The sequence below is a fragment of the Fukomys damarensis genome, unplaced genomic scaffold, assembly GCF_012274545.1.
Source record: "Fukomys damarensis isolate Sample0158 unplaced genomic scaffold, DMR_v1.0_HiC HiC_scaffold_27, whole genome shotgun sequence".
Lineage (NCBI taxonomy): Eukaryota > Metazoa > Chordata > Mammalia > Rodentia > Bathyergidae > Fukomys > Fukomys damarensis.
In genome coordinates this window covers 4008715-4022147 of record NW_022900939.1, presented here as the reverse complement: position 1 = coordinate 4022147, position 13433 = coordinate 4008715, and the positions used below count along the sequence as shown (strand labels likewise).

The 13433-nt window shown below is 38.7% G+C and overlaps 2 protein-coding genes across 2 annotated transcripts; one reads left to right on the top strand and one right to left on the bottom strand.

Annotated features, from left to right (window-relative positions):
• Positions 1–1818: 1818 nt before the first annotated feature.
• On the top strand, positions 1819–2760 carry LOC104851165 (olfactory receptor 5AL1). Its single transcript, XM_010608343.1, has one exon. The coding sequence runs from the start codon at positions 1819–1821 to the stop codon at positions 2758–2760; it is 942 nt and encodes a 313-aa protein (XP_010606645.1).
• A 3626-nt stretch (positions 2761–6386) lies between these two features.
• On the bottom strand, positions 6387–7346 carry LOC104851238 (olfactory receptor 1038). Its single transcript, XM_010608412.1, has one exon. The coding sequence runs from the start codon at positions 7344–7346 to the stop codon at positions 6387–6389; it is 960 nt and encodes a 319-aa protein (XP_010606714.1).
• Positions 7347–13433: the final 6087 nt, after the last annotated feature.

Genomic DNA, 13433 nt, shown 5'->3' with positions numbered 1-13433 from the left:
GGAGGGAATGACTCAGATAAGAAGTAAGTAGTGGAGTTTTAAAAACTGAGTATAAATTAATTAATTAGAGGTCACGGAGTCATAACAAGTAAAAAGGAAAAGGCGGTCTAAGTTATTGCTTCCATTTGGGATACTTAGCATGTGATCAATTTCCAGATAAAACATTACAAGATGGAGCAGCATGAGTGGGAAAGGGCCAGTGCCAAATTTTCAAGAACCTGAGAGATGAAATATGTGTTTGTGCACAGGAGCTGAACTCTGTGGAGCTGAAATTGCCTTGGAAATACATAACAGACAAAGCTGGTGAGTGTCTAAGGCTCAAGGCATCGGGGGATTTCACACAAGCACAGAAGGTACAATTAGAGGTGTAACATCAGGAATGCCTCCGCTTTCCTGCCAAAATTGAAACACATGGAGAATCTCACATGGAGCAAGACAAATTATGAAGAGATGTAGGGATTCAAGGAAGAGCTCATGTTCATTTAAGACAAGAAGATCAAAGGATTGAAGATGGTGGAGAGTTTGGTTATATCACAGCCAGAAACACACGGAGTTCACAGAACATCTGTGTAAGTACTAAGAAGAGTGAGGAGCTCCGAGGATCAGGGATTCTAAATTAGGGAGGCAGCTGAACGCCATTTCAGGGTGGTTATGCGGGGATTGCAGGGAGACTTCTACAAAGCAAACTTCAATCTCTCAAGAGCTGCATTTAATTCATTGGCATGCAGTCTGAGATAATCACTGTGATAGTGCTTAATCTAGATAAACTCAGAGATTGCCTTTGCAAATGTGTCTCAATCTCTGGTTGATTAGGAAATGGCTGCTTCTCTGAAAGAATCAACTGCACAAAATATGACTTGAGATTACAGAATGAAGAAATGTGAGTTATTCAGTTGTGCGTATTGCTAGCTATAAAACATAAATGGGGTGTAAACATTCCAGGTCCTATGTCTGAGAATTAAGGAGGTAGCTGGGCTGATGATTTGAGACTTGATAGAGAAATTAGGCCAGCTATAGAGTATAATAAAAGTATCAAATATTCCTCGTATGTACTAAGGATGATGATCAAAAGCTTCCTTCTTTTAATAATTTGGGAACCAGGCTGCACTTATCCAATTTCATGTTGAAATGAAATTTTTGCCTACTCTGCATTGGGGTATTTGATGATTCTTGATAAATGTGATTTTTAGTTCACGTAATTATTTATGTTTAATCCTGCTATGCATATTTTTTTGAAAAATTATTCACAATTTAAGTGTTTTCCAATACTTTACTCACAAGTACTATAAGAAATAAGAATAATTGGATATCTTAGATACTCAAAAAAACAATAAGGCAATTAAAATTAGTTTAAATATATGGTATAGAGAGCATAATCATCTATAAATTTGTTTAGGATCTTTCATGTTAGCTCCTCAGTAGTCAATTTTTAGAATTTCTTTTTCTGCTAATTAAAATTTTCTAAAACATATAATTTTGGTTAAAAAACTTTAAAATAATTTTTAAATCTATGTTCAAATGATTCTCAACATCTTTTTTCTCTTATAAAATAAAGATGTGCCATGCACTATACAATGAGATAAAAGTTAAAAAATTCTTTCCTATCTTTACAGAGTTCTACGGGATTGCACACTTTGGAATTCCTGTTTAAAGATAAATCACTTGTAAAATCAAACACAACATGAAGAAATTTCTTAAATTCAGCATATGTCAGTGAATCAGAACCATCTACTACATCAGCATTATTGCCCATAGGACGAGTACTACTCAGAACGTGTTCTCCAAAGACTTTATTTTAGGAAAATGTGAGCCTCTCCGATGGTGGAAGGCAATCACTCAGCGGTGTCTGGGTTCATCCTTTTCGGACTCACAGATGACCCAGGGCTACAGGTCATCCTCTTCGGTGTGTTCCTAGTGGTCTACTTAGTCAGTGTTCTGGGTAATCTTGGGTTGATCGTGCTGATCCAAGCCAGTCCTCAGTTACACACGCCCATGTATTTCTTCCTCAGCCATCTGGCTTTTACTGACTTCTGCTTCACTTCCTCTGTCACCCCAAATATGCTTATACAATTTTGGCAGGAAGTTAAAAGTATGACATTTCTTGCCTGTGCCGTTCAGTTGTGCTGCTTCGTCACGTTTGTAGTTTCTGAATTGTACCTGCTCTCCGTCATGGCCTACGACCGCTATGTGGCCATCTGCACCCCGCTACTGTATGTCATCCTCATGCCTAGGAAACTCTGTATTCAAATGGTTGCTGGCACTTACATTTATGGAGTCTCTGTGGGTCTAGTCCAAGCAGTGTCAACATTCCAGTTGTCCTTCTGTGGCTCCAACGTGGTCAACCACTTCTACTGCGATGACGTTCCCTTAATGGCTCTGGCCTGTTCTGACACTCACGTCAAAGAGTTATTGTTGCTAATCATCGCAGGGTTCAATACCCTTTGCTCTCTCGTGATTGTGCTCGTTTCTTATGCCTTCATCCTCTTTGCCATCCTGAGGATTCAGTCTGCAGAAGGGAGACAGAAAGCGTTTTCTACCTGTGCGTCTCACCTGACCTCCATCTCGATATTTTATGCGACGGTTATTTTTATGTACCTGCAGCCTAAGTCAAGCCATTCTCTTCATACAGATAAATTTGCTTCCGTGTTTTATGTGGTGGTGATTCCCATGTTAAACCCACTGATCTATAGTTTAAGGAATCAGGAGGTTAAAAATTCTGTGAAGAAAATTATAGAAAAGTTGCGTTTGGCTATCAAATAATGAAAGGGTCCCTAAGCCAGCAGACTTTGGGCTTTGTCTGGGGAGCACTTGCAATGCTGGGAAGAGGCAGAGCCACGTTTCCACTCGGATGGCTCTACTCACTTGGGTTGTGCCTCGTGCTCTGCTCTGTTCTCAGGAGTTTCCCCTGAGAGGCATTTTGTGAACATGGAGTTATTTCATTTTAAAAGAACAAAAAAAGCAGAGGTGAAGAAAGACAGATTGATCCTAGTACTCTTTTAAACAACATGTTTAATAATACAAGACAGGATACGGGGAAATAAAGGCTGTAATGAACTCTGGGTGATACTGTAAAATATGCATTATTTTGAAAGAAATTTATATCTTGTGTTTTATGTTCCAAATTTTATGCATCAAGAATGTACAAAACATACCCATGGCTAATACGTGCATATGTGTTGTACAGCAACACTGGATACTTCCTCGGGTTCTTCTACTCTTTTCTGCAGCGATCTCCTGAGCAGAGGAAAGCATTGCAACTCGGTGCTGAAGAGGTAGCAGCCCTACGCCAGGCCACATCCTGCAGCCACTTGGCAGGGGCAAGGAACTCTCTGGCTGTCCTGAATCTGCGTGTGGTCAGGAATTTGACTCTAAGTCATTCGGAGACAAAATCAAGTTCCAACAAGCAGAGGAGGAAAAACTATGCCCCCTATAAATTCATAATCATGGCTGTTCCTCTTCATCGGTTGTAACATTACTCTGAAGGAGGTGTAACGTACAACGTAGAGGTACTCCAGCAAGCCAACACTTCAGAAATGTGTTGAGGGAAGATGAGAAAATTATAGGAAAGCACACAGAAGCTACGAGTTCAATGGGGTATTTACATTTCAAATGTAAGTTCATTTCAAATGTACTCCTGAAAATCTTGTGCCTCTAAAACAAATGATTTGCAACAAAAGTATGTTTTCAATTTTTTTGAATTATCAATGTTTGTAGGATAAAATGGGTTAAAGTCAAATCATTTGTCTTCTTTGGCTTTTACTTTTTACATCTACAAAGTTGTAAACAGTCAGTGTACTTAGTACGGAATGCAATAAAAGGAAGTACACAAATTAATATATGTTTAATGTTTAGAGCAACACGAAAATAACAAATATTCAATAAATGTCAGCCATTTCTCTATTTTTCTGCTATTCCTGGCATCATTGCAGAAATTTTGAGGTGGTGATTTTTTTTTAATTAAAATATAAAGTTTTAGAAATCTTGCAGAGAAGATTCTAGCCCTTTTAGGACTGGGTAATTCACTCCAAAGCTGAAAAAAATCAGCTAGAGCAGAGAACTTTTATGTAAAGTAAAAAACTTTTGGAATGAGGATTCAAAGCCATTTGCTTGCAATTTTATTTAGCTTAGATAATGAATCAGTTTTACAAACAAGTGATCGTAGCAATGAAATAGACTTGATTTACAAGAAAACACACCAGGAGATGCTTCTTATCATCCATGGTAATACAGCTGATCTTTCATATTCTCTATTAGCCTCTGGTTATCCTGTCAAGGCATCTGAACGTCATTATTATCTAAAAGTTCATACTGCAACTTATGAAGTGAGTAAACATCTTACTCATGTTTTGTTTAGTTGAGCATCACAAATCACAAAGTAAAGAGTTAAAAACTCAAATTTGGGCTACATATATCTGAAATGAGGCATGCCTCCTATAATCTTAGACCTTAATAAAATTTTGTGACTCCTTTTTTGCTTTTATCATCCTCTATTGTACACCCAGATACAGAAACGCCACACAGTACAGAGACAGGAGCTCAAGAAATACATTTATGCAAGATTAGTTGGAGAAAAAATTAAACAATGTTGATTTTGTGTTTTGATTTGTGGATCTAGTTTTGAGACTTGAGCCCACTCACTTTCAAAGTACTTTTAGAGCTTGCATAGAACAGTGTATATTTGCCAGGAAGAGAATTAGCTTTATATATACACTTGAGTCTCTGAGCTCAGATCCCCATGAAAACACAGATTAACCGGAATACATGATTGTTGGTAGTAAGGGATTAAAAGCGTATGCAGATTTCAATTTCAACACAATTAGTATTTACGCGTCATTGTCATAAAAAAATTCGATGAAGCCAAGAGGTGCAGTGAATCCATTAAAAAGAAAGAGTGTTTCCAGGGATGGAAGAAGATGGGAAAAGTGGAGAGAGGCAGAAATAAGGTTCAAGATGCTGTTGTAGATGCACCAAGCTCTGACGATAAACATATTGATCATGTATTAAAAACATATGCTTAAAAAGCGGGGGAAAGAACTAAATTTAAAAAACAGTGTTTTGCAGGGAAGCCATCCAGATGTTATAAGCCTGGATTTCATTACCTGTAGAAAAGTAGCTGGCTTGGACATTTCTACGTGACACTGCTATGTGTATCTATACGTATATACATCGACTCTCCAGACAGTGTGGAAAACAGACACCTGGCTGCCCTGTTAATCCTGCTTTAAAAGCCAGAGATTCTGTTCCATCCGCAAGTCCTAAAAGCGTATTCTGGCAGCAGATGTGAATCACCAGTTAATCAGATACAAATAGGAAGTAATCACCTTGTGTTGGATCCGCAAACTACTCACTCCAATGGCGGTAGTTATAGTCTCATACAGTGGAAAAATATCAGGACAACGGTAAAATACTAGTTTCATTTTCTTCTGAAATCCCATAATAATAAAAATAAGTAGTAAAAGTATATTACTTCACAGATTTTTAATTACAAGTCACGATATACAAGGGTGTCTGAATGAATGCCAGGGAAAGATAAATGGCAGGACATGATGAGGTCACATGCAATTAAACAAACACTCAAATACATGCACCCCGTGTATCTCAACACAACTTGTTATAAGCCACGTTCTCCCACCTCCTCTCAAGTCTCTGATTTTAATATAGTTAATCTAATGACCTTCATTCTTAATACCCACATTTGTAAGAAAACAATTCTCAGATAAACTTGCATTTGCATTTAAAGTTTTCGTATTACTAATTGTGTGCCCCGAGGTGATTCATAAGTAACGGGGACAGAACCATGCTTGTCCCTTCGGTTGGTTTGTTTGTAACAAGTAGCACTCTTTGACCAAGTCCTGTCGGATGGTACAAAACCCAGCCAGGCTTTGTCTTTCTCACCTAAGGACTGGTGAGCCTCTGCGAGTCCAAGCGACTAGTATTTAACTTTATGTAATGAATATCTTACAGCCACACTTACAAAGCACTTAGAAACACCTGATACGGTTCTAAGCATTTCATAAATACTAAGCCATGTAATCCTCAAGGTAAACCAGTGAGTTTTTGTCATATTATTTCCCAGAATTGGAAAGAGATTTGCAAAGCATGGAAATGTATTGTACAAGGCTGCATAGGTAATAAATAAAGGAAATAACAAATTCCAACTGTCTTGTTCTGGAGTCCAGGGCTCCAATAAACACACCTCTGCCTTCGTCCACACCTCTGTCTGTTTCTGCCTGCATTTAAACACCACATGGACATAATCCACCTGGGTTCCTGCAGAACATGTTAGAGTCTATTAAATAACAGTAATAGTTTTGGTCGATTGCGGCAGAATTACAATAAATATTTTTATTTACTTCGTGTCTTTTGCTTCATAAAGCACAACATCGTTATTTTCTCAGTTTTAATATTTTTAAGGTTTCACGGCTTTTATCCAAGGCTTTTCTGGAGGCATCTTTCACCTCCTTGTTCCTCAGGCTGTAGATCAGGGGGTTCAGCATGGGGATCACCACCGTGTAAAATACTGAGGCCATCTTGTCTGTGTCCAAGGAGTGGTTTGACTTGGGCTGCAGGTACATGAAGATCAATGTGCCGTAGAAAACAGTGACGGCCACCATATGGGAGCCACAGGTGGAAATGGCTTTGCGTCTCCCCTGGGTGGAACGGATCCTCAGGATGGCAGCGATGATGAAGAGGTAGGAGGTAAGGACGATAGAAGAGGAGCAGATCATATCAAAGCCGGCAAAGGCAAAAATAAGGATTTCCTTCACGTGTGTGTCTGAGCAGGAGAGCGCCAAGAGGGGCAGGTCATCACAGTAGAAATGGTTGATGACGTTGGGGCCACAGTAAGTCAGGCGGAAGGTGACGATGGTGTGGAACAGAGCCACCAGAAAGCTGTATCCGTAGGGCACCGCCACCAGCTGGATGCAGACCCTTTTGGACATCAGCGTCGAATAATGCAGGGGGCTGCAGATGGCGACGTAGCGGTCGTAGGCCATGGAGGAGAGGAGGAAGCACTCGGTGATCATGAAGGTCAGAAAGCAGCCCAGCTGGGCTGCGCACGCATGAAAGAGGATGGTGTTGCGCTCCACGACAAAATTCGCCATCATCTTGGGGGTGATGGCGGAGGAGTAGCAAAGGTCCACAAAGGCCAGGTGGCTGAGGAGGTAGTACATGGGGGTGTGGAGGCGGGCGTCGGTCCTAATCAAGGCGATCAAGGCCAGGTTGCCCAGCACTGTGACCAGGTAGATGACGAGAAACACCACGAAGCAGGGCACCTGCAGCTCCGGCCGGTCTGTGATTCCCTTGAGGATGAATTCGGTGACGTAAGTGACATTAATTCCAGCCATCTATTCCAGCAGGTGCGGTGCACTTTTCTTCGGTTAAAGACTGAAAATGACCTTTCTCGTGGTCTCTTCCAGTCTCAGAGGAAGAAGATCATGGCTTTCTCCTTGCTCAGAGCCACGTTGTCATGTAGAGAAAATGAACACCTTGAGGCGCTGATAATTCTCCGTTCCTTTACTTTCAAAGGGGTCTTAAGAGTTACGTTGCTTCGTAATTTTAGAAGATAAGGGAAAAAGCTGTGCTTGGTGGCGTATGCCTGTAATCCTAGTACTCAGGAGGCCGAGGCAGGAGGATCGCTGTGAGTTTGAGACCAGCCTGGGCTACATAGTGGGTTCCAGGTCAGCCTCAACTACACAGTGATACCCTGTCTCAAAAAAGAAAAAAAAAGATAAGGGAAGAAATTCTTGATTAAAAATTAGAAATTATTAAATCATTTGAGGCAACATTAATAGTTCAGTGTTACATTGCCACTGTCTTTTCTACATTAAATAGAGCATAATGGAAAAGTTACTAATGCATAGAACCATATTTAAATTCCCCTTCATTATAATTTTGTGCATCCTCCTACAAGATATGTTGAAACTATATCAAGATTATTTCATATGTTAATAATATAAACAATTTTATATCTTCCATGACCTGCTCAGTTTTCTATAGCCCAACTTCTATTAATCAAATGAATAAATTATGCTATCAAAGTTAATTGAAAATTAATAACAAACAGGGAAAAATATATAATTTTGTACATGGCAATTTAAAAGGCATGATTTTTTCCAATTTCAAATTTCAATTTCAGATTTCATGTGTAAATACCGAATAGTTTCTCTGGTGTGAAAAACTATAATTGTGCATCAGATCCTAATTGTATAATTGGCAATGTGAAATAGCAAGAAAGGGGATAAAGGTGTAGGGGAAGTGGGAAGGGTAGGGGAAAGGTAATAAGGGAAAAGAAAAAAATACGAGAAAGTAAAAAAATGAAAATAAAGTCATTGTAAATAGGGAAAGGAGGAGGGGTGATGGTAGGGCAGGGGTAAGGGGAAAAAATGAGAACCAAGACCTGTCATGTAAAGGTACAAGATCCCAATGATGAATGGAACTGTACTGTATACCTAAAATGTACCAATAAACTAAAAAAAAAAAAAAAAAAAAAAAAAAAAAAAAAAAAAAAAAAAAAGAGGAAAACCAGGAGAGCTGGCGCTCAATGAAGATACCCAGCTTCCCATGTACCATGTATCATGAGTCATGTGACCACATTCTGTGTACCATGTACCATGGCCGAGTCTAAGGCACACTCCAGGAATTTTTAAAAGTTAAGTGTGTAATGCTATCCTCTCCAGTAAGCAACTGTTTTATTAAGAGTATTCAGAATTAAGGCTTATGCAACTTACATTGAGGATTCCCTGAACTTTCTCATGATCTTTTTATTTCAAGTCCGGTTGTAAAATCATTCAAATCCCTACTGAATATAATTACAAGGCTACTATATCGTGCAAAAGTAAGTTAGATTACCTTCTCTGAAAAAGTGTCAGAGGAAGAGGTTTATTTACAATTTATTATAAATTTCAATTAACCAAGGCCATCTGTATGACAGAATATTGAATACTACTGCTTTTATACAACTTTAAGGTCTGTGGAGCTTCTAAGGTTCAAACCAAATCAGTGGGCGTCTTGTTAGAACAAAAATGCATCAGTGAGAACATTAACTATGGTAGATGCTTGCAATGACTAAGTAGAGTATTTAGACATCACACTATAGTAGAAAAACAAAATTCATGGTGGAGTTGTACATTAGACGAGATGTTGGATTTCAAGTGCAAAACACTGAGAATTCTCAGAAACAAAATCACCAATGAAAATATTAAACGTTATCACTAAGACAAAGTCTAACCATTTTTTTTTTCAGTCATTTTTGCGAGTCTGGCAATTTTTAGGAAAATTCTTAAAACCATTGTGACATATTCTCACCGCAGGTTCCTTTCGTAGTACTGATGTTTCTTGCAACATTTCCTGTTTCCTAAAGAACATTTTGCCTCAAACTTTATTGTGCATTACAGTTACCTATGATCTTTTGAATATCCAATGCTAGACCCATACACATTTAACAGAACTTCTTGTGGGGTGAGGAATCCCCAGGTGATCTTAAAATGAAGCTATGTTTGAAAACCAGTAGTGTAAAGAACAGATTCAGGGACTGCAAAGGCAAATAAACTCATCAGTATTTTCAGAGTTATTTATTTCTCCTTTGGTTTTGTTTGCCTAAAACCTGGTTGAATTCATTTCAGTACATGACTCCCCTCATACGATGGCATTCAAATTAGAAAGGCTTAGAAAAGGGTTACATGGACAGAGTTTTAGGTAAATCAGTCTTTACTTTCTCCATTTCCCTGTCTGCTCCTTTCTGAAAAGAGCTTCAGAGAACCCTGGTGATTCTGGTTCTCATTTACCTTCTCTCTTCAAAATCCACCCTCCTCTGACCTGGCCAATGTACACTCGTGCTTCTTTATTATGATTTCTTGCACCTGGGCATATCAATCTTTTACATTTAAACCATTTTGGCATTTGTATATTTCTTTTCATTCAGATACCATAAATATGATGTGTATCTCATTAAGGAGACAAATTTCAAATGCAGCTTAATATCTATATTGGAAAATACAGATATTTTCATCATTTATAATAAGACAAATTTAACTTTAAATTTTCTCTTTTTAAAAATTTCTAATGTGTCTTTTGCCTGTATTACAAAAACACACATGTATACAAACACACATACAAATAAAAGTTACTAAATGCCAATACCTATAACATACAAAATCTCAATATCTGTCACATGCAAAAATTATATCTTGTACCTATTTAAAGTACTGGTGAAAAATTCTAGACATTAACTATACAAGTTCAGAAAATACTTGCTTTTCTAATTATTTTCGTAAGTGCCAAAATTCATCAGTGATCAACACTTTTAGTCCTTTGGGGTAGTTGATTTAATGCCAATCATTTCCATTTAAATGATTATTTCCTCTTTTCTTTAGATACTATCTGGTCCATTTAGAATCTACAACACAGGTGCAGAACAAATTAATTTTTCTCATACCCTATTTTTTTTTCTTTTGAGACAGGGACGTGCTTTGTAGTTCATCCTGGCCTTTAGCTCATTATGTAGCCCAGACTGGCCTCCAACGGCAACAATCTTCTGCCCTTAGCCTCCCGAGTGCTAGGATTATAGGCGAGCACCACCAACCAGCTCTCTTACTTTAATTCTGTTTTGTGGGGGTACCGGGGATCGAACTCGGATAAATCTCGGGCCCTTGCGTTTGCGCGGCAGGTGGCAGAACCACCGAGCTAAATCCCGAGCCTTCTCTTACCTTAATTCTTAAAGGGCCTTACTGCTTGAGAATTAGGGATGCGTGTGCTGTTTTATATAATTTAGGATCTGATATAGCAACTGTTCTCTGCACAGAAAAAGTATGCAATAATGGGAGGAAAAGGAGAAGGAGAGAGAGAGAAAGAGGAAGGGAGAGAGAGAGAGAGCACCGAGGATTCACGAAGCAGCATTTACAGAAAACGTCTGAAAGCACAAAGTGAAGTTAGGATGCAGAACAACTTCAGTTAATGTAACAGCTCGTGAAACAGCTTTGGGAGAGGCTCCGAGGCACAGCGGAGTCTCACGCGTTTGCTCCGTATCCAGACTGTCTGACTCACCTGGTAGCAATGACCTTGACTCCCATTGAGAAAATGCTGATGCTGCTTAGGTGATTTATTAGTTCTCAGGTCCCACTGAGTGTGCTGTGTCTCTCTGGGGTTTGTGTGGCAGCCTCTTCTGTGCTTTTCTGAATGTTAAGACAAGGCTGACAAATTATGCTGGGGAATAAAGGAGTTGCTTACCTATCTGCATTCCTGAAAGACTCTCACTGTCATTATATTAATTATGTATTTCCTTGAAGGCAAATGTGGATTCTACTCTTAAAAACACCATAATAAGTGAGACAAGGCTACATTATTGCCCATCTAAAACACCAGTTTTATGCATTGAGAAAAACTATGCTTAAATCCTGAATAAGAAGACCTTAGCCAAGGTTCGTCTATGTTTTAAGGCTCAATTTTTCCAATTTTAAAGATTAATTGACAATTATCTTCCTTACTATGTTTGTGTGAATGCTAAATGTGCATCCCTGTTTTAATAATAGATTACTAAGCCATATGCATGGATATATATACACATAGAGAGAGACATACATGTATATCTATGTATGTGGCTCAATAATCTATTAGGTATAAGTACTAAAAGATATTTGTTTTAAAAGATAAACTAAGTACCATAAACAAAATTGAGATACTTCCAAAATGAATATTGTAACAAGCTTCTACCAGAATTTAAGCCTCCATCTTGGTGAATCTAGGAAATGTATTGAATATACCCTGAGGCCATTGTGTCATCTTTAATAAACACAAGTGCTGATCTTCTCATGTTCCTTAGAACTCGTTTGCTCATTTCTCTCCCTCTTTAGCTCACATACGTGTGAGTAGCGATTCCAAGGCATCTAAATCCCATTACTCTGTGTCCTCAGAGTTCATCCGCTCTGCCACTAAAACCCTGATCCCTGATCACTTTGCTCTCTACGTCTTCCCAGGGTTTCTCTAAACAGAAAGTAATGAAGCTTTTTTTTTCCACTTCCTACCACTTTAGAAAACTGGAAAAGATTGATACTGTAGCATATTATAAACTGTTGATTCATTTCCTACTGCTTTCATAAGTCAATAGTAAAACAGGAAATCTTCATTCTTAATGGTGAAAGTCAGTGTCTTCTCAATCTTTAGTGCCAAATCTTTCACATATGTGTTGCAAGTGTGCATGTGAAGTACAACTCACAGCAGATCACAGATTCTCCAGAAGGCCATCTAATGATCACGAAGTTGTGTAACCCTCTGCTCTTTCCAATCTAGCTTCTCCCCATCACTGAGAGTGACCTTGCTCAGTCACCTGACTGTGTTACTGCTGATAAATAAAAAGATTCCCCCTCTTAGCTGAATCTTATACCAAACTGCACAGCGCTCTGCAGTGTCTCCCTCATTTGTGCTGCCCCCTTTCTCTGTTTTTCTGTGTCCTCTGATTTCAGATTCAGGTTCACTCTTCTCTTTCACCTGTTAGTTGTTTCAGTTGCTCCATGACTGTGGAACTTTTATTATAACCAAAACTTCAATTATGAATGTGTCTTGAAATTATTTCTCTCTCATAGACACCAGCTTTCACTGAAATGTTCTACATTCAAATACTTAATATCAAGTGTAAGTTACACAGTTCAACTATAACTCAAATTCTAAATTCCCATTACCAGTTTCCCAAATGACACCCTTGTCCTGTGTTACATCTTGGTGAATGACACTACTCTCTCTTCTGCTGTGGGTTCACCCTTCACCTCTTTCTTGGTCTTGCTTTTTTCAAAAGATGTATATCTCCTGTGTCTCTTAGCTGTTTACCTTGGCATGTTTTTCTTTCCACGTCATTGCCATCTTCTAATTCCATCTAACATCTTTTCTAAAATTGTTAGAATTGCATTTTTCTCTCATTGAGAGTATTGGTACATTTTAGTTACACAGGACAGTTTCACTCATCATGGGGAACTTGTACGTTTACATGACAGGTCTTGGTTCTCACTTTTTCCCCGCACCTCCGCCCTGCCTTTATTTCCATTTTTTCATTTTCTCATTTTTTTAGAATTGCATTTTAATTGGACTCTAATAAACTGCTTGAAACACGAAAGCCCAACAGAATAACTACGCTGATTCAAGATGCTTTGGTGATCTCCAAACAGTCTCAGAATGGAAGTGGAGCTTCTTACAACACCCTTGGGGAGCCCCCGTGGTCTCCGGCTTTCCTTGCCTGCCCTGTGTTGTTCTCTGCCCAGCTGACTTCTGTTACAGACGAGGGCTTCATTTCCTTTCATGTTGTCAATTTCTTGCTGCCTCAAGACTGGTATTATTTCTTTCTACTTTTACTCAGTCCTTATTTTATGCTTTCTCTCTCTCTCTCTCTCTCTCTCTCTCTCTTTAACTAGCTCTTACTTGGAAAATCTAAGAAAGTGTCATCCCCA